The 19,969-nt window shown below is 37.8% G+C and overlaps 1 protein-coding gene across 3 annotated transcripts in view; it reads right to left on the reverse strand.

Annotated features, from left to right (window-relative positions):
* Positions 1 to 11,344: 11,344 nt before the first annotated feature.
* Positions 11,345 to 19,969, reverse strand: part of LOC126260934 (probable Dol-P-Man:Man(7)GlcNAc(2)-PP-Dol alpha-1,6-mannosyltransferase) — a 173,340-nt gene continuing 164,715 nt past the window's right edge. For all 3 annotated transcript variants that reach the window (XM_049958437.1, XM_049958438.1, XM_049958435.1), the window contains one exon: positions 11,345 to 13,719. In XM_049958437.1, the coding sequence (XP_049814394.1) occupies positions 11,544 to 13,719 (2,176 nt within the window). In that variant the 3' untranslated portion in view covers positions 11,345 to 11,543. The remainder of the gene's footprint in view (positions 13,720 to 19,969) is intronic.

A 19,969-nucleotide genomic window follows, 5' to 3' on the forward strand; every position in this document is an offset into this window, starting at 1 on the left:
TAGACCAATATTCTATGTACAGCCTCCTGACCCAGCTACACACTTTTGATTTTACCTTCACTTTAGTGATAATTAGGACAATTTCTGGTCCATTAAATGCAGTCATTGCACCTATCCTGTCCAGGCTATCAGCTTCTTCATTGTCACTGATTTCTGAGTGACCAAGACCCACAGCAGGTTTACCCTGTTGCTTTCCCCTAATCTCTCAAAGGTTTCATGGCACTCTGCAACAATCTTTGATATCTCTGCACGTGCTGTCACTATTACTGACTAACTAACTAGCTTTACGGGCCCCCAATGTCATGAAATGAATCCTACCTAGTTTTATCTTTAGTCCATGTATTATTGTCTTCAATGTCTGCCTGCTTAGCTGTGTGGTAATGTGCTTGCCTCCCATGCAAGCAGGCCATCGTTCGATTCCCAGCAGTTATAATTCACCAGCCAGAGAAACACTACAAGATGCTCTAGTCGACGAGAGGGTTGTTGCATTTCACCTAAGCATTTGCTTTCAGGTTTTACTGTTAATCAGCCAAAAAATCTTTTATTTCAATCCTGAGATTTACCTTGCTAAGCCAAAACAATATGATCACTCCCCACCACGAGACTGGATGCTGCCTGAAGGCACTGCAGCATGTGACACACTATGAAAAAAGTGTGTCAGCACAGCAGAATCAATGGGGGATCACCTTAGTGAAGATATTGGCCGCAAATGGGGAAATCCACTAAGATAAGGACTTTGTTGAAGAACAGATTATTATTACGCAAGGCCTATGAACCAGTAACTCGAAAACAGCAAAGCTGGTCGAATGTTCACATGCTACTGCCATGAGCATTTACAGAAAGAGGTAGGAAGACAGTGAAACTACCACTAGGTGCTAAATTTTTGGATGTCCATGACTCTTCACGGAATGTGATCTGTGGCATCTCTGCTGAAAAAGCCCAATGCTGGTGAACACACAAATGATTCAGACCACACCATTCATTGTACATTGTTGAGCATGGGGCTCCACAGAGAGCACCCCTGCATGTTCACATGTTGACCCAACAACATCGTCTATTACTATTTCAATTGATACACAGACCATCAAGATTCGACCATTGATCAATGAAAATGTGTCGGCTCTATGGGTGAACAACATTTTTGCTACACTAAGTCGATGACTGTCTGCACGAACGCCTTCACTGGGGTGAATGGCGGCTCAAAACATGCAGCGCACCATGGACGCAAGGTGACGGGAGCAGTATTATGCCATGGGAGACATTCTCCTGCACTTGCGTGGGATCTTTGGCAGTAATTGAAGACACACTGGCAGCTGCAAGCCACCTGCATCCCTTCATGCTGATATCTTCCCCAATGGCGATGTCATCTTTCAACAGTATAGCAGTCCATGACTCGGAGCCACTATCACACTACAGTGGTTCAAGGAGCTATTTAGTGAACTCACGTTGATGTCTCAGTGACCACACATACCTGATGTAAATCCTACGGAACCCACGTGGATAGCTATTGGGTGCCATCACCATGTATACAGATCTCCTGAACAGGCCATGGAGGCCGAACGTTACCACCGGGCCGCTGTGTCATCCTCAGCCCACAGGATCACTGGATGTGGATATGAAGGGGCATGTGGTCAGCACACCACTCTCCCGGCTGTATGTCAGTTTCCGAGACCAGAGCCGTACTTCTCAATCAACTAGCTCCTCAGTTTGCCTCATAAGGGCTGAGTGTACCCCACTTATCAACTGCACTCGGCAGACCAGATGGTCGCCCGTCCAAGTGCTAGCCCAGCCCCACAGCGCTTAATTTTGGTGATCTAATGGGAAGTAGTATTACCACTGCGGCAAGGCCATTGGTGCATATACAAATCAGCGGCCCATTATTTATGCGAGTTACATGACTTGTGCATAGACATCTTATGTCACTACTTTCACAAACCAACCAACAAACTTTCGGATCAATGATAAGCAGAATCAGTGATTGTATTTCATTCCAAAGATGGAGAAACAAGTTGTCAAGCAGGTGGTATTCTCATAATTGTACATCACTGAATGTGTGCTTCACACAATGTGTCTGTCTTTGATGTGGCTTTAAGTGAATATGGATGAATCCTGCCTACAACAGTTGACCAAATTTTATGTCAATTAATGTGGGGTAGTTCAGTTTCATGTCTTTTGGTGTCTAGGAAACCAGAGATAACATTTGCCTCCAGTTCTTGCTGACTTGTAGATGTCTGGCTCAGCAAATGGCAAACTAAACAATGTTCCAACATCTTATACCTGACTAGTTAGACAGAAAGTCACTGGTGACAAACTCAATAATTTCTTTTATGTTGTCATATATTCCTTCATTTTTTCATAGCCCGTGGATCTAGAAGGCATGTATAAATGTACTTCTGTCATGCATTTTGCCTTTGTGTCTACAGATACTCTTCTGTTGTGGTTGCAACTATGGTACAGCTATCTGTATTGTTGAGGTACATAAGCCACCTACTCACATGATCCATACTTCATGTTATTTTTTAGCTAACTATGTGTCTCCAGGAGAAAATATTTGATCTATATGGTTCATGCCTGCAACCAATTTGCTGGTTACTGACATTAGCAGCAAAAATGTATTCTGCTCCTTTTGGCAGTTCACTCTCTGTTGTCTGAATCTTAACTGAGGTGTAGCTGAAAACCAGTACAGCTATGCTGTAATGCAGGTGACAGTTGTCAAATAACAAGAACTTTTAATCTGAGTGTAGGCACAAATATGCAGTTTTATGTAGCATTCAAGATGATAAGACACCCATCTGAGGGATTTAATTATAAATAATGTAATACTGAGAGTGTTAACTGCTGGGAACTACCTTTTCTGCCTCTTCAGAGGCAGTGCTACATTAGATCTTTATATGCTATAGAGTTCTGGATCTTTAGTATTTAACTCAAAAAGTGTTAATTAGTGATCAGCTTTTCTTTGATGACATGAATTTGTCATTTGCTAACAATGGTAGCTCAGAAATAGTGCAAGTTGTTTATTTCCAGTGAGAATTTAAAGAAAAGTGTTGTGAAAGAAATTATATTTTTTCATGAAGGGTTTCTTTGGATGAATTTTTTGATTTTCATAATAATCTCAACTCATCTACAATGCCTAGAATCACTTCAACCAACTTTTGGTAACCAGCCACCTTCAGGAAAGACTGTTTACATTTTGTTTGCAAACTCTCATTGTAGTCACACATCTGTCAGGGATAAGTTTCTTGGAAGTCGACAAAAATCAATTGATGCTGTGTGATGTGTATCTTGAGACACATACTGAAACTGCACAATATTGGAATACTCAAATCTGTGTGAATATTTAACTGTGGAAATGATCTGTTCTTGATGAATTCCATACAATTTGATAGAAGCTCAATAAAGGGCTCATGTCAATTGGTGTTAGAAAATGTTCAAACAATTGCAACAAGGAAATGCAAAATCTGCATACAATACGTTAAGAGGACTAAAACTTGGTTGTAGTATTAGGAGCCGGAAACTAAGAAATAATCAACTTTTTGGGTATTCCAAGATTAACTGTAATCAACAAAAGGGGTTTGTTAGCAAAGTATGATCAGTGTTTCTTTGGTTACACTGGACATTTTGTGAATACTGCTTTACAGAACTGAAGAGCAATTAATGCTGAATGGTGTATTACAGTTTGCTTGCCATAAGTAATCTATGACAGGAAGAATATCGCATAATTCTCCATCATCATAAATGCAGCTGCCTTACAGCACTTCAAATGACTGATTACTTGACAGAGAGAAACATTCAGTTTATATCTGATTGCCCATATTCCCTAATGAACCATGGAATGACTTCTTTGTGTTCCCTTACTTCAAACCAAAAAATGCATGGACAGTAATTTCCTTGACCTCAAGAAGCTGTTGAAATCACTAAATATCGTATTTTTTTAGGTATCAACACCAAAGTGGAAAATAATGTTTCAAGTATTTGTTTAAAAGCATTCAAAAGTGTATAAATTATTTGGGGAATATTTTGAGAAACAATAAAATTATTTGTTCATTAACATTTTTCTTGTTTTGCAAGAAATTATGAGGCATCACTCATAAAATAATAGTACCTGCTTCCTTCCACTTAAGTTTTACATGAAAAGACTGAGTAAATAATAATAAAAACAAACAATGAAACTAAACAACAACAAAAGTACAAAAAAATAAAATAAAACAGTATGTACACAGTTATGAAGGAATGGAATTATCACTTTGTGGAATACCTTCTTTCTGTTCTCCGCCCTTAACTTGATAAACAAATGAGTAAACATTTTTAGTGTGTACAATGTTCTTCAGGTAGAACAAAAGATCAAATTTTGTTCTAATTGGTGATTAAATAAAGAGATTTTTAACCTCCCTTTTCTACTACATTAGCTTTGCGGAGATACCATATGTATACGAGAACAGGTAACTACTCAGCAAACTAAACACACACACACACACACACACACACACACACACACACACACACACACAGAGAGAGAGAGAGAGAGAGAGAGAGAGAGAGAGAGAGAGAGAGAGACTCTGTCTTCTTCTGAATTTGCATGAGTGTTAGTGCTCAAATAGGATTTTGTCCAAAACCTAAGCAATTTACTATCTTTTCTAAGTGCCTGCACACTGCTCTGAATCTCTTTTATATGAAGGGTGTCAATCTGTCCTCAACTTTGAGATATCATAAATGCTTAATGTATATCACTATAATTTGCTGAAACAAAGAAATGGAAACTATTTTATTCACATTAATTCCTTTACAGTGTTGTACATAAGCCTAATTCCATCGATAGATGGCTGATGAAACATGAGTCAATTTTAAATAGCTGACATTTTAGTTTTGATGTTCAAGTACGACATAATGTTAATAACTTGAATCATCACATAAGTCTCTAGTATTTAATATATTTTAACTAACCTAATTTTCTCTAATAACTTTTCAGTGTTATAGCCTACGAATGGTCACATCAATTTCTAATCACAAGGATATATTTACAGTAAACTGTATATAAAAATAATGACCTTCACAGACAGAATACAGAAAACATGAATAAAAGTGATTATTTACTGAACACCTTTTATTATTAATAAGTGAAAATTCAGAAGTATATTATTATTCTTGACACATTTTCTTAAGGCACTGATAATGAAGTCTAACAGACTGAGCGTCAGTCTTCAATTATTAATAAAATGCAGACTCCAGTCTCAAAATACTCAATTATTTACAGGAAAACTCGTTGAGACAAGTGGTTGTAATACACGATCAATCTTGTAATATAAATATTAACACATGTTCACATGGAATTTTATAGTGTTAGCAGTACTGAATGGACAAGGACTAATATTAAGATTAGAGCATAACATTCCAACACAAATAATGAGCTGTATGAACAAATGTATGATTCTTTCCTTTACAGTTAATGAAATTGCTCTTGATGTAATTAGTACAGCATATTTGTCTGTAAATGTTATGATTACAGGAACTCTATGTAATTACTATGACTGCTGTGTGTCAGCCACAGCCAGGAACTTGATGTAGCATACGCCATCATTCCATGGTAGGCACTGAAACCTTAGATTTGAAAAGTAATGGGTTTTCTGTATAAGTGACATGGAAATGAGGCAGAAGAAAAGAGGCACAGGGAAAAGTATGTCTCTTATAACTTGTACTAATGTACACAGGAAGATACAGAATAGAGAGACTCAATGAAATTTCAAAACTTTTTAAAGCAATCCAATTAGTTTTGTAATGCACTGTGAAAGAAGAGATACTTGACTAATGATAGAGAGGGAGTCATACACAAAAGATAACTACCACTTTTAATCAGTAAGACCCAGCACATAATAAGAAATCAAAAATGAAAAAGATAGTAAAGATAAAAGAAAGAGACATATCTTACGTCTTATAGCTTTCATTTATCTAGACTTGCATTTATTTTTTACACAATATTAATTATTTTTATTTTTATTCTTATTATTAACATTACAATAAACTGCCACAATACTTACCACGAGGTTCAAGGATTATGGTTTAGCTGATGTGAATATGAAACAACGAAATTTTGATTTTCAGAAACAAGAGGCTCATCCTCTAGAAATTAGATAGGGAAAGGACAAAATGAATAGCAAACTGTAGGAATAACATGTGGCCCATATGTTCAGTTCAGTAAAAACAAATTTTATAAGAAACTAAATGGTTTCATTCAACATATTAAGAAAACAACTGCATCTGAGAGTGTAAAACTTGTGTCAAGTGGTAATTCTACCTAGTTATTTACTTTGAAAGATTTTACTAACTTTATTAATAACATGAACTAATTTGAGCACTCATCTCCCACACTACAATTCCAGTCAGTCTAAAAACCTAAGTATTTTTAAGTGACATAGAAAGCAATGAACAAGTACTCAAATGGTGAAGCATGTACCAAACACCTCTATTTTGCACTGCTATTGTGTGTAGTCTACAGAATATTATGTGCTGCATGTACAGACTGTTCATATACATTCCTTTACTTCTCTGGACAGTTTTGTTGTCCATGGAGATACAAATTAATCCAAAGCAAGAGGAAGCTTCACATTTTTATGACTGTATCATGGTTGGCCACTGTTATTATCAGTAGTTTCAGATCAGGAGTAACCAAGTAGGTGGTCTGATAATACAATGAAGGCTCTCATGGCCAGTGTTAATTTCAGTCATAACTTCTGGGCTTTAAGGCCTTGCTTGATGCTTTTATTCAGTCAGATTTCCTCCTCATCTGCAGAAGGCAAGGGTGGGTGGGTTGGTGGGGGGGGGGAGCTGAATTTATAGGCACATTACGAGATGTATAGATGGAATCACCAGTAATCACATGATGCTGCACATGTGATTATATCTTGTCAGTGACATCAATCTCAATTAAAAGCAATTGATTGCTACTCTAATGGTGCAAAGTTGCCATCCATGTCTTATTTAATTTAACTCTCTCTTCATTTCTATTAAAATTCTCATAGCGTTTATAAGTTGAGTATGCAGATGATGCACCATCTAGACTAGAGCACTTGTCTCACAGTAACTCACCTCATGGTCTCTGTTTCAAAAAGCATAGTCTGCTACAGGTGAGTTATCAATCTGTCCAAATTCCCTTTATCTCCTCGGTGATTTATGTTATTTGGGCATTAAGTCAAGTTTAGTCTCTTAATGCTGGAGACATCATCAGGGACTATAAAGACACTGTTAATAGTTTCAAACTAAAAAAAAAAAAAAAAAAAAAAAAAAAAAAAAAAAAATCTGAGCAAGCCAAAGAATGTATGTGCACCTACACAGCAGTTGAGTTATGATGCCATCAGATTGCTTGCTAAGATCGCAGAGGTGCACCGGCCTGTTATGGAGCTGGGATAGCAGAAAAGTTGATTCTGTTTGCTTTATGTAGCACTTAGGCCCGAGTGCTTATTAATTCATATGATCTCTGTGCACATTCCAGCATAATAATGATTGGACCTTGATAAACCTATATGAGATAAATTTGGTGATTCCCTGGTACCAGTGCATGATCTGCTACTACCAACCGATCCATGCTGCCCAGATGACAACTGTTCTTGTGTTCTTTAAGCCAGGTGTTAATGCTTCTTTTGGAAGTTCTTATGCACATTGACTAGGTGTGCAGGGAGCTGCATCTTTACAGCCTCTGAAGATGTCTCTAGCATCATGAGATGGATCATTAGGTACAGAAACAGGCCTCAGACCATGGCCTAATGGCTATGTACACAAAAAAATGACACTAAGAATGTAAATACCAGCTGTGCAAGCTGGCATAGTTCCTTTTGTGTTCAGCTAAGTGAGTATTAAATACTTCTTTTTGTGGTTCCAGTATATGCTTGGTCACAGCTATACAGACTTTTTTACACACCAGCTGTTACTAGTGGCACATGTACGTCAGTTGCTTAATATGCAAGCCGGTTTACTTACAAAAAGAACTCACTTTCTAACAGTCAGCTTGCAAGAAAAACGGTTACTCCAATAGGGAGTCCAAAAATAGAGTGTTTCAGAAATAATGAGGAACATTGGCTGCCAACAGGGAAAGTTTTCCTCCCCCCGCCCCCCCCCCCCTTCCCATTTCTCAAGATTGTTGATCACACGACAACTTCTGGCCAAGCACGAGGTTCAATCGATTTTAAACCAATGAGGAAAATGAAAGAATGCCATAGAATTGCAATACAGGTACATCAACAGATTGTATGTGTACAATTCCATGTAGTTGTGACTAAATATATATACTGTAAACACAAGAAGAAATATTAAAACATGGTTAACTGAACATAAAAGGAACTTTAACATTGGACTAACTGATAAACAGTCATAGTGGATAATGCCTGTCAAAATAGAGTCCATGAAATAAAATTTTGCAAGACAAGTGCTTTAGCCGAGACAATGTATCATCATGCAGGCTTGGTAGAGAGGCAACAGAAATTTATAAGATCATGATAATTTTGATAGAAAAGAAGAGGGAGTTAAATAAAATACAGAAGTCATCTTTGCACCAGAGAGTAACAAATGATTACTTTTGATCAAGAATAATGTCACTGGACAGAGAGATATATGCATGTGACATCAAGCAGCAAATTGTGGTGCCCGCTACACAGCTCAAAATGTGTCTTTAAGTTTGGGATATCTTTGAGCTTGTGATATAGCTGCTGCTTTATCCTAAAAAAAAATTTCCATTGATGGGGATAAAATGTCAGTGACTAGTTTTATACATCAACTGCAGCCTCTCCACCCAGATGTTTTAACTGGTGAAAGGGGCATGATAATTTATGTCGAGCACATTTAGCTTGTTGATGCAATTTTTGACAAAACAAGCAAAACCACAGAAAAGCAACCAACATTGTTTAATTCAGTTTCCCTCTGAAATGAGGCACATGTTTTATCCCTGGATCCTGAGTGACTTTGCACTTTTTGATACAGTGTTCAAACTACTCCCCCCCCCCCCCCCCCCCTGCTATACCTCCTCCATCTTTTCCTCTCCCTTTATTCCTATTGAAATAAATTATTACAAGCTAAATACTTGACTCTCTTTTTATCACTGGATGTAACTGGGACAGGGGAGATAGAATTTACTATGTCAAGATAAAAAAGCCCTCACTGACAGCTCTCACTGACTAGACAAAGTAATTAATAACAATTATTGCTTACTCTTTCTACAAATGTTTTCGAAGTAAATTTTATGTGATAGTTGTTGACTTTTTATTTGTATATTTGCCACAGCAGCAAGTTCCAATACTCACTGTTTCATGATAAATGCTGACAACATTGCTACAAGGAACAGATGATTTACTTGTTTTGCTTAAACTTGTTATATTTTCAACAAGAAAAAAGCCATTGCACGTATAAAAAGAGGCAAATAAAGGAACATTTCTATAATAATAACGGTTTCATTTGTTTCACGAATATGCGGTTTTATCACACCATTTATGATCTCCATTATTGCTCAAATGTAGATAAACCTTTGTTTCAAGTTACCATAAAACAGCCTTCATTATATAACAGTATACTGTAACAATCCGTGCTGCACATCTGTTTTGTCATTGAATCTTGTGCTCTGCTAAGAAAAATCTTTAACACTCATAGTAGTAAGTTTTTACTTATATTCTAAGATGCAGTTTTATCATGAAGGTCAAATAACAGATGAATTAAATATTAAATAATTAAGCTATGTACCGTTTGAAAATCTGCTATTACACAAACATTACCATTTGTATCTGAAGATCTCACTACTCGCTAAATAGAAGTGCTAAGCAACTGACAAGTATGTAGAAAGCACAATAAAATGCTTAGTTCTTGTCTCCTGACACTGCAGTGCGAATGCTTTCGTTAGCTCGAAAAAAGGACTTCGTTGAAAAGCTGGTGATGTATTGTCATTTTATGTGCCTACCTGCTGATCAACTCTTTTTATAGTTGTCGATCCTCATATGAACACCACATATCACACCTGCTTTTTCTATTGAGGAATCAGTTATTATTATCTGTCCTTCAAAACCAATGGATTGTAGAAGACTTTTAATCAACAAAGAAGTACCAGTTTAATCTACACCATGGTACATATTCAACAACTGAACATTGTAGGTCATTCCATCCTGTTTCAGAGAATGAAGAAAATACGAAAGACAATACTGGGTGTATGTGAAAACGGAGATGGAAATGTAAATGAGAGACAAAAGTACAATGAAAATGTAGATGGCACAAGTACAAGAACAGAAAGAATACATGAAATTAGATGCATATTAAAAAAAATGATTATGATGATGATGATGATGATGATGATATTGAGTAGCTATCACAGGTAAGATGAGACATCTTACCTGTCACAGTACTCAATATAATCATTGTTTTTTTTCTTTTTTCAATATACATCTAATTTTATGTATCCTTTCTGTTCTTGTACTTCTGCCATCTACATCTTCATCTAACTTTTGTCTCTCATTTCAATTCCATCTCACATACACCCAATATTCTCTTTTGTATTTTCTGTATGAGAATAAGACACTCCTCCTTGTTCTTTTTAAGCTGCCTCAATACAGCTATCACCACTTTTTATAAAAAGGAAGATCAATGAAAATCAAAAATGTCAAAAGTAATTACTCTGAACAATACATTTTCCATATGTATATTGTTTGTTAAGAGCTTGAAACAAATGTAACTTATTGATCAGATTTTCATTCATTTTAAACACCACAAATAGAATATGAAGGAAGAAATTTCCATATACTGCCTCTAAGAGGCACAAAACCGCACACACTGATTCCTCTGTCCACTAATCAAATCACAATTCAATTAATTAATACAAGTTTTTCTGTTGGTGCTTCTACAGTGCTGCAATGTGAAAAATTATTGGGTCTGTAGGAATATTTCATAAAATTCTTACAACATACTCTTTTAAACAAATAAACAATACATCTCCATTAAAGTATTGTCCACTGCCACATGTAGGTTTCAATAAATGTCTCAATTAATTCTGATTGTCTTTTTAATCTATCTCTAATAATGATGGTATTATAGAGTAGTTTTTTGGATAGTCCAAAATATTTAAAGTATATGAGGTACTAGTTTTGGGTATTATTTTTAGAATTTCAGGAAATGAAATGTTATGAGATTATCTGCACAGAAGAGGGCTGGATAAAGCATAAATTTAGCACAGGATATCAGCCTAATAATACTGTAACAAAAATTGCTTCATGTTTATTACTGAATATAATCTCTAGAAGACGACTGCAATTGTAAAAATGGATATGTTTTTGATAAATGAGGTGAACCGTTCAAAGAAAGAATCACAATGAAAATGCATATATATACTTACGAAAGTGATACTTTTTTTAGTATAATCACAAACAACATTTCATATAAAAAAGAACATTTTCATATTCAACAAATGTAAAATAGTGTGATCTCTGTACTAACACTTTACAGTATATTACAAATATAAACAAAATTTTAATCAGGAGTCTTCAAGCGTATTAGACAGAACATCTGTCACAAAGGAAGTCTAGTCACTTCGTAGAAGTGTTTGAAGTTTTTAATCTTTTACTGTCCTTACTGACTCCACTTTCAGGTACATCAGTCCTCTCTGAGATGCTCTCAGCTTCTATCTGGTGATCCACAACAAGATTAGTTGGTTCCAAAACATATTCCTTACTTGCTACATTTTCAGCTTTGGTTTGCTCTGATAAATGTTTTTCTTTACTAGCTTCCTGAGTAGAGATCACCTTGGATTCTTCTGTATTTTTATCTGTACCAGATGTGACTTCGTCATCCTGAGACAGTTGGTCAGCAATGACTTTTGACAAAGAATCTGTTACAGATATATCTACTTTTAACTTTTTCCTTTTCTTGTTAGCTTTCTGGGGGCCAGTGTCTGGTGGTACAGTATCAGTTGCTTCTTTAAAATAACCTTTTCCTGTAATTTCTTCTTTTTGTTTTTCAAAGCTAGTTACTGGCATACCATCAGTTTTCAAGTCAAGTTGCTTTTCATCTACTATTTTCTCACTGTTTCTATGCTCATCTTTGACAGCTGTATCAGCAGTGTCCCCACTAATAACATCTGGGACTGAAATAGCTTGCTCTGTTGCAATCTCAAAATCTTTGCTCTCCAATTGCAAATCCTTTTTTAAGGCAGCAGCTTTCAGATGTGAATCATCAATAGCTGTGGAAGGCAACTTCAGTTTCTCTTCTTGAACTTTTTTCTTGATATAATGCTTTACACTTTTGCTAAGACTGCTCTGTTTCATTTCATCTGGTTGGAGAATAATTTCTTCTGAATGATTTGTCTTTTCAGATCCACTACCAGCTTCATATGAAGTTTCCTCGTGCACAACTGTTTCCCCTTCAGTTCTGTCAATTTCACTTTCAGTATCTGTCTTATGTGCTTTGTCATTCATACGTTCCAATTTCTTAATTAGATTTTTAAGTTTTGCTCTTCTTTCCATGCTTTTTGATTCCATCCCATCACCCACAGAATGGTTTTCAGTTTTGACCACTACACTCTCTGATATGTAAGCTGTATCTTTTACTGCTTCAGAGGGCTGGCCTGCAGAAGTTGTTTGGCGGGCTGATCGTTTTATTCGTCCGACAGGAGGTGTTTCAAAATATTGTTTTATTTCATTAGAAGGTGTCTTTGGTTCTTCACCTTTGTCCTCCACACTCTGCTTTAGCAAATCAGCCTGAAAATTGATTTCAGTTTCAGTCACTGGCTCTTGAATTTTATCTTTTGCAACATCTTTAATTATTTCTTCAGTAGTGGTAATCTTTTTAGCTAATTTTAGTTTTTCACGAACAAGTTTTCTTTTTAGCTCTCGCTTTGTATGCAACTCTCCATTTTCTTTTGCACTGTAACCTGTCACAACAGCTTCTCTATTCACATTCCTTGCATTTTCTACAGAACTCTCAGGGTTCTGAAAAAAACTGTCAGTTTTGAATTCCAGTTCCATTTGATGTTGTATATCCTGTGCTTTGCTGATTTCATCTGCTGTTATGTCTTTTGATGCAGATTTCTGTTTTCGTGGCATATCTCCTTGTGATTTAAGCTTTGTTTTATACTTCTCAATTATTTTTTTAATATTTTCTTTAATTTTCAGATTTCTCTTATCTTCTTGTGTAGCTGGAATGTCTGTCCTCTTGCCTAGTTCACCTGTTGTAGCTTCTGACTTTTCTTCAGTCACATCTCTTGTTGGAGTTTCTAAAACAGCTTCTACATTTACACGTTTGTCTATCTTATCTTCCATATCGCCATCACTTTTCCGAAGCTCATCTGTTTCAGGTGACTCACTCAGACCTTTGACTTCTAACTCTTCATCAATTTCAGATACATCTGACTCTTCATCAAATGCAATAGCTTCCTGATTTTCTAACTGCATATCTTCAAAGAAGGCATCTTCAGTTACTAAGGTAGCTTCACCAATTTCAAGGGATCTGTATTGTCGTTCATATATATCACTCTTCAATTTCTTCTTCAGAATGAATATCATGGGTTTTGTCTTTATCTTTATGGGTGGAAATGTGTTATAGTTAAACATAATCTGTGAAAATCCTTCTACTGAATCCAAAATTTCATGCGTTTTTATATATGGTTTCAAATTTGGGGAATATTTACTTTTTGCTTCAATGAGAAGATGCGTAAAATGCATCATGTCTTCACTTCCATGTTGCAATCCTTCTGTTTTATTGTACCTGAAACAAATAAACATGACTCATACTCTTGATCATTGTAACCCACGAAAAATTACAAGATGGCCTTTTTTTTTATGGTACAGTTATGTTTAGGTGCGTTGCAGCACTGTAAAATAAATGTTCAATTTAAAAAATCAGAATGAGTGTTTAACCAACTCTACATGTTGATACTTACTGTGAAATATTCAATTATTTGTACAAACTGTTCTAACACTTGCACCAGAACTCTTTCTGTTTCATTAACAGATTGATACAAAAAACAGTGATTAGCAATTCGGCTTCATTTATGCAAAGGTGAAATCAGAAAATCAAGACTTCGGAAAAGTGATGTGAATCTTCTTCTCTTTGTATCCTTCATGCCAAAACTGTATATCATGGAATTCACTGCTCTCTGACAGTCTTCAATGAAGACCTTCTTCACAGAGGTCAGTATCTGGCAGGAATTACACACATTTGAGGAAAAACAATTCTGGATAGATTAGAACAATGTTCATTAGAAACTTGATTCTTCATCCAAAAAGCTAAATTGAAATTTTTATTCAATGTAAAAGTGCTGGTAGCCTTACATAATGCATAGTGCTTGCTACAAGCATGGCATTAAATACCTCCCTTTTCAACTACAGTGGAAAAAATGTAGTGCCTGAAAAACAGTGACTTTTTGGATTACATATGAATTGAATAATCAGAATCAAATATTTTAATGTACTTAAAAGTGTCTTCCATTGTGCTGATCTAATTAAATAAGTGGTAGAAACACCAGGTAGGAACGTCAACAATGTAGGAAAAGATGACTGTTACTTACCATAAAGATGACACTCTTAAGTTGCAGAAAGGCACAATTAAAAAGACACATACACATGAGCTTTTGGCCACAGCCTTTGCCAGAAAGAGAAACACACACTGTTTATTCATACAATCAAGCGTAACTCATGTGCACATAACTGCCAACTCGACCAGTTTGGGCCAGCGTGTCATCTTTATGGTAAGTAGCAATCCATCTTTTCCTACTTTGTAATAAGTGGAGCATTATTTTACATATTTTCATTCCCTGTTGACTTACAGAATTACACAAACAATGTCTCTAAAGTAAATAAAGTATTTATTCAGCTGAAGACAGCAGTAAAAATGTTATATAAAGAAGACAGTCGTACATCTTCCAGAGGTCTCTCTAAGTATCTTCTTCTTTTTCTTCTTCTTCTTCTTATAAATACACTCTAAGAATAAGGCAACATCAGTTTGGAATATTGTTAAACAAAAAGGAAACAAAAATAATTACTCAAATGAAACTGACTCCCCAGAAAATAGCTCTGGGCAGAAATGATGACACTTTTGAATCACTATTACAGTGGCAACTAACATTGCACCCACTAATGAACAACCAAATACTGATTTATTAGGTTAAATTGTTCAGACTGTGTGCATCAATAAGATATGTTAATTTACAACTACAATCCTAAGGAAATTATAAAATTAATAACAACACTAAAAAGTTCTAATTAGCTGGTTATGATCATGTTTCTAAAAGAATATTAAAATTTGTACTGATTTGATAAGATTATCTTTGTTGTGTTATTGTCCATTTCTTTTGTAAGCTGTGTGTAGTGAGAATGCTTACTACTGCAGAGAGAGTGTTTTTAGTGGAAGAGGTTTTCCATGCAGGAGGAAACTTCGTGGAGTGCAGGAGACAGCAATTTATAATGAATTTTCCCTAATTCACAAACTACAGACAATAGGTACAGTTCATGGCACACCACAATTTCAACAGAACAGATGCTTGACGACATTTTGGACATCATGTTGCAGAGTCCAACAAAATCAGTTAGGAGATTATTGCAACAGGCTAAAGTTTCTTGTATGACAGCATGTAAGGCTTATAACTGCAGAACTGGGAATGTATCCATATAAAATCAATGCTGTGGAACAATTACATTGTATAGACCATGCGAAATGAATATCATATAGTGAATGGTTTCAGCGATTAGCTAACTGACATGGAGTTGGAGTGATTCTTGACGTTTTCCAGGTGTACTGAACATTCAATGAGGTTTCAGGATTGCAGCCGGATCATGTTGACTTCTTGCCACAATATTTTGGCTGGTAATCATCCAGACATCTTCAGGTGAGTGTCTGTCACTGGAGACCGCAAGTTCCCAATGTCGTCTCTATGGCAAAAATTGGCACGGAAATGCATACGCACTGGCGGCCGTCACAGGAGCATCCTCTATTGAAATCTGCACCCTCTGCAAATACTGTTCTATCTGTGGTACGCAGGCGTATGCATAAAGGTGAAAACTACATGTCCACCTTCTGTTGGAATGCTTTCATTGCTAAAAACCAGATGTCAGATGTCACCAGGCGTGTCAGTTTAATCATAATGTCTTCTCACAGGAGAAATTAGAGAGATCACCAGGTCCCAAGCCCTGTCCAGTTGAAAACTGCCATCACAATTTCCAAGATTTTGTGCTAGGTGTATTTCCACAGATTCTTCAATTACTGAATCCCAAAAACTTCTTGCTGGGGGCCAAGATTTTCATGGCAGAAAAATCCATAGCATGTCCTGTGACAATGCTCAGCTACGGCCAACTTACTGGGCTGCAAAAGAGGAGTGTGGCGTTCATGTTCAATGCATCTTTCGTGTACTGTGCGTGTCTTCACAGATGTAAGCTTTGCCACACTGGCAAGGAATTTTGTAGATCTCAGCCTTCCGCAGACCCAGTTCAACTTTTACCAAACCGAGAACGGCACCAATCTCCACCAGTGGCCAGAAGATTACTTTAACTTGACGTTTCCTTAGGATCCTGCCTACTTTAGATGAAAGGTTGCTGACATATGGAAGGAATGCCCTGAACTTGAACAGCACCTTATCTTCTTGATGTTGTGGGTGGTCACATTTCTTCCTTCTTAGCGCTGTGCTAATCTGCCCAGCATTTGCAAAGGGTGCGGATTTCGATAGAGGATGCTCCTGTGGCAAGCCGCCGATGTGCATTTGTTTGCGCGCCAGTTTTTGCTATAAAGCTAACGCCGGGAACTTACAGTCTCCATCGACGGACACTCACATGAAGATGGCTGGATAATTGTCAGCCGAAATATTGTGCTTTCTCACTGACGAGGCTTGGTTTCACCTAAGTGTTCACTCTGTCTGCTTGCCGGAGGTCTCATCCGAGATGTGGAGGAGGCCCTGCCGGTGGCGATGGAGAGCACTGGGTGCACCCGACTGCAAATTGCTGCTCATGTCGGCACCAATGACTCCTGCCGTCTGGGTTCAGAGGTCATCCTCAGTTCGTACAGGCGGTTGGCGGAATTGGTGAAGGCGGAAAGCCTCGCTCGCGAGGTGGAATCAGAGCTAACTATTTGTAGTATCGTTCCCAGAACTGATCGCGGTCCTCTGGTTTGGAGCCGAGTGGAAGGCTTAAACCAGAGGCTCAGATGATTCTGCAGAGATCTGGGGTGCAAATTTCTCGACCTCCGCTATCGGGTGGAGAAATGTAGGGTCCCCCTGAATAGGTCAGGCGTGCACTACACGCCGGAAGCGGCTACAAGGGTAGCGGAGTACGTGTGGAGTGCAAATGGGGTTTTTTTAAGTTAGAAAATTCCCTCCCTAGGCCCGACAAGACGCCTCCTGAGATGCGGCAAGGTAGGAGTAGGCAAAATGCAACAGCGAATAACAATATTAATGAGCTAATAGTAAACTGCAGGAGCGTCTATAGAAAGGTCCCAGAACTGCTCTCATTAATAAACAGTCACAACGCCCATATAGTACTAGGGACAGAAAGTTGGCGGAAACCAGACGTAAACAGTAATGAAATCCTAAACTCTGATTGGAATGTATACCGCAGAGACAGGCTGGACAGTGAAAGGGGAGGCGTGTTTATAGCGATAAGAAGTGCAATAGTATCGAAGGAAATTGACGGAGATCCGAAATGTGAAATGATTTGGGTGAAGGTCACAGTTAAAGCAGGCTCAGACATGGTAATTGGATGTCTCTATAGGCCCCCTGGCTCAGCAGCTGTTGTGGCTGAGCACCTCAAGGATAATTTGGAAAATATTTCGAGTAGATTTCCCCACCATGTTATAGTTCTGGGTGGAGATTTTAATTTGCCGGATATAGACTGGGAGACTCAAACTTTCATAAAGGGTGGCAGGGACAAAGAATCCAGTGAAATTTTTTTAAGTGCTTTATCTGAAAACTACCTTGAGCAGTTAAACGGAGAACCGACTCGTGGTGATAACATATTAGACCTTCTGGTGACAAACAGACCCGAACTATTTGACACAGTTAACGCAGAACAGGGAATCAGCGATCATAAAGCGGTTACGGCATCGATGATTTCAGCCATAAATAGAAATATTAAAAAAGGTAGGAAGATTTTTCTGTTTAGCAAAAGTGACAAAAAGCAGATTACAGGGTACCTGACGGCTCAACACAAAAGTTTTTTCTCAAGTACAGATAGTGTTGAGGATCAGTGGACAAAGTTCAAAACCATCATACAATATGCGTTAGATGAGTATGTGCCAAGCAAGATCGTAAGAGATGGGAAAGAGCCACCGTGGTACAACAACCGAGTTAGAAAACTGCTGCGGAAGCAAAGGGAACTTCACAGCAAACATAAACATAGCCAAAGCCTTGCAGACAAACAAAAATTACGCCAAGCAAAATGTAGTGTGAGGAGGGCTATGCGAGAGGCGTTCAATGAATTCGAAAGTAAAGTTCTATGTACTGACTTGGCAGAAAATCCTAAGAAATTTTGGTCTTATGTCAAAACGGTAGGTGGATCAAAACAAAATGTCCAGACACTCTGTGACCAAAATGGTAGCCGAAACAGAGGATGACAGACTAAAGGCCTAAATACTAAATGTGTTTTTCCAAAGCTGTTTCACAGAGGAAGACTGCACTGTGGTTCCTTCTCTAGATTGTCGTACAGATGACAAAATGGTAGATATCGAAATAGATGACAGAGGGATAGAGAAACAATTAAAATCGCTCAAAAGAGGAAAGGCCGCTGGACCTGATGGGATACCAGTTCAATTTTACACAGAGTATGCGAAGGAACTTGCCCCCCTTCTTGTAGCGGTGTACCGTAGGTCTCTAGAAGAGCGTAGCGTTCCAAAGGATTGGAAAAGGGCACAGGTCATCCCCGTTTTCAGGAAGGGACGTCGAACAGATGTGCAGAACTATAGACCTATCTCTATAACGTAGATCAGTTGTAGAATTTTGGAACACGTATTATGTTCGAGTATAATGAGTTTTCTGGGGACTAGAAATCTACTCTGTAGGAATCAGCATGGGTTTCGAAAAAGACGGTCGTGTGAAACCCAGCTCGCGCTATTCGTCCACGAGACTCACAGGGCCATAGACACAGGTTCACAGGTAGATGCCGTGTTTCTTGACTTCCGCAAGGCATTCGATACGGTTCCCCACAGTCGTTTAATGAACAAAGTAAGAGCATATGGACTATCAGACCAATTGTGTGATTGGATTGAAGAGTTCCTAGATAACAGAACACAGCATGTCATTCTCAATGGAGAGAAGTCTTCCGAAGTAAGAGTGATTTCAGGTGTGCCGCAGGGGAGTGTCAGAGGACTGTTGCTATTCACAATATACATAAATGACCTTGTGGATGACATCGGAAGTTCACTGAGGCTTTTTGCACATGATGCTGTGTTGTATCGAGAGGTTGTAAAAATGGAAAATTGTGCTGAAATGCAGGAGGATCTGCAGCGAATTGACGCATGGTGCAGGGAATGGCAATTGAATCTTAATGTAGACAAGTGTAATGTGCTGTGAATACATAGAAAGATAGATCCCTTATCATTTAGCTACAAAATAGCAGCTCAGCAATTGGAAGCAGTTAATTCCATAAATTATCCGGGAGTACGCATTAGGAGTGATTTAAAATGGAATGATCCTATAAGTTGATCATTGGTAAAGCAGCTGCCAGACTGAGATTCATTGGAAGAATCCTAAGGAAATGCAATCCAAAAACAAAGGAAGTAGGTTACAGTATGCTTGTTCGCCCACTGCTTGAATACTACTCAGCAGTGTGGGATCCGTACCAGATAGGGTTGATAGAAGAGAGAGAGAAGATCCAAAGGAGAGCAGCGCGCTTCGTTACAGGATCATTTAGTAATCGCGAAAGCGTTACGGAGATGATAGATAAACTCCAGTGGAAGACTCTGCAAGAGAGACACTCAGTAGCTCGGTACGGGCTTTTGTTAAAGTTTCGAGAACATACCTTCACCGAAGAGTCAA

Source organism: Schistocerca nitens, chromosome 5 (assembly GCF_023898315.1).
Source record: "Schistocerca nitens isolate TAMUIC-IGC-003100 chromosome 5, iqSchNite1.1, whole genome shotgun sequence".
Lineage (NCBI taxonomy): Eukaryota > Metazoa > Arthropoda > Insecta > Orthoptera > Acrididae > Schistocerca > Schistocerca nitens.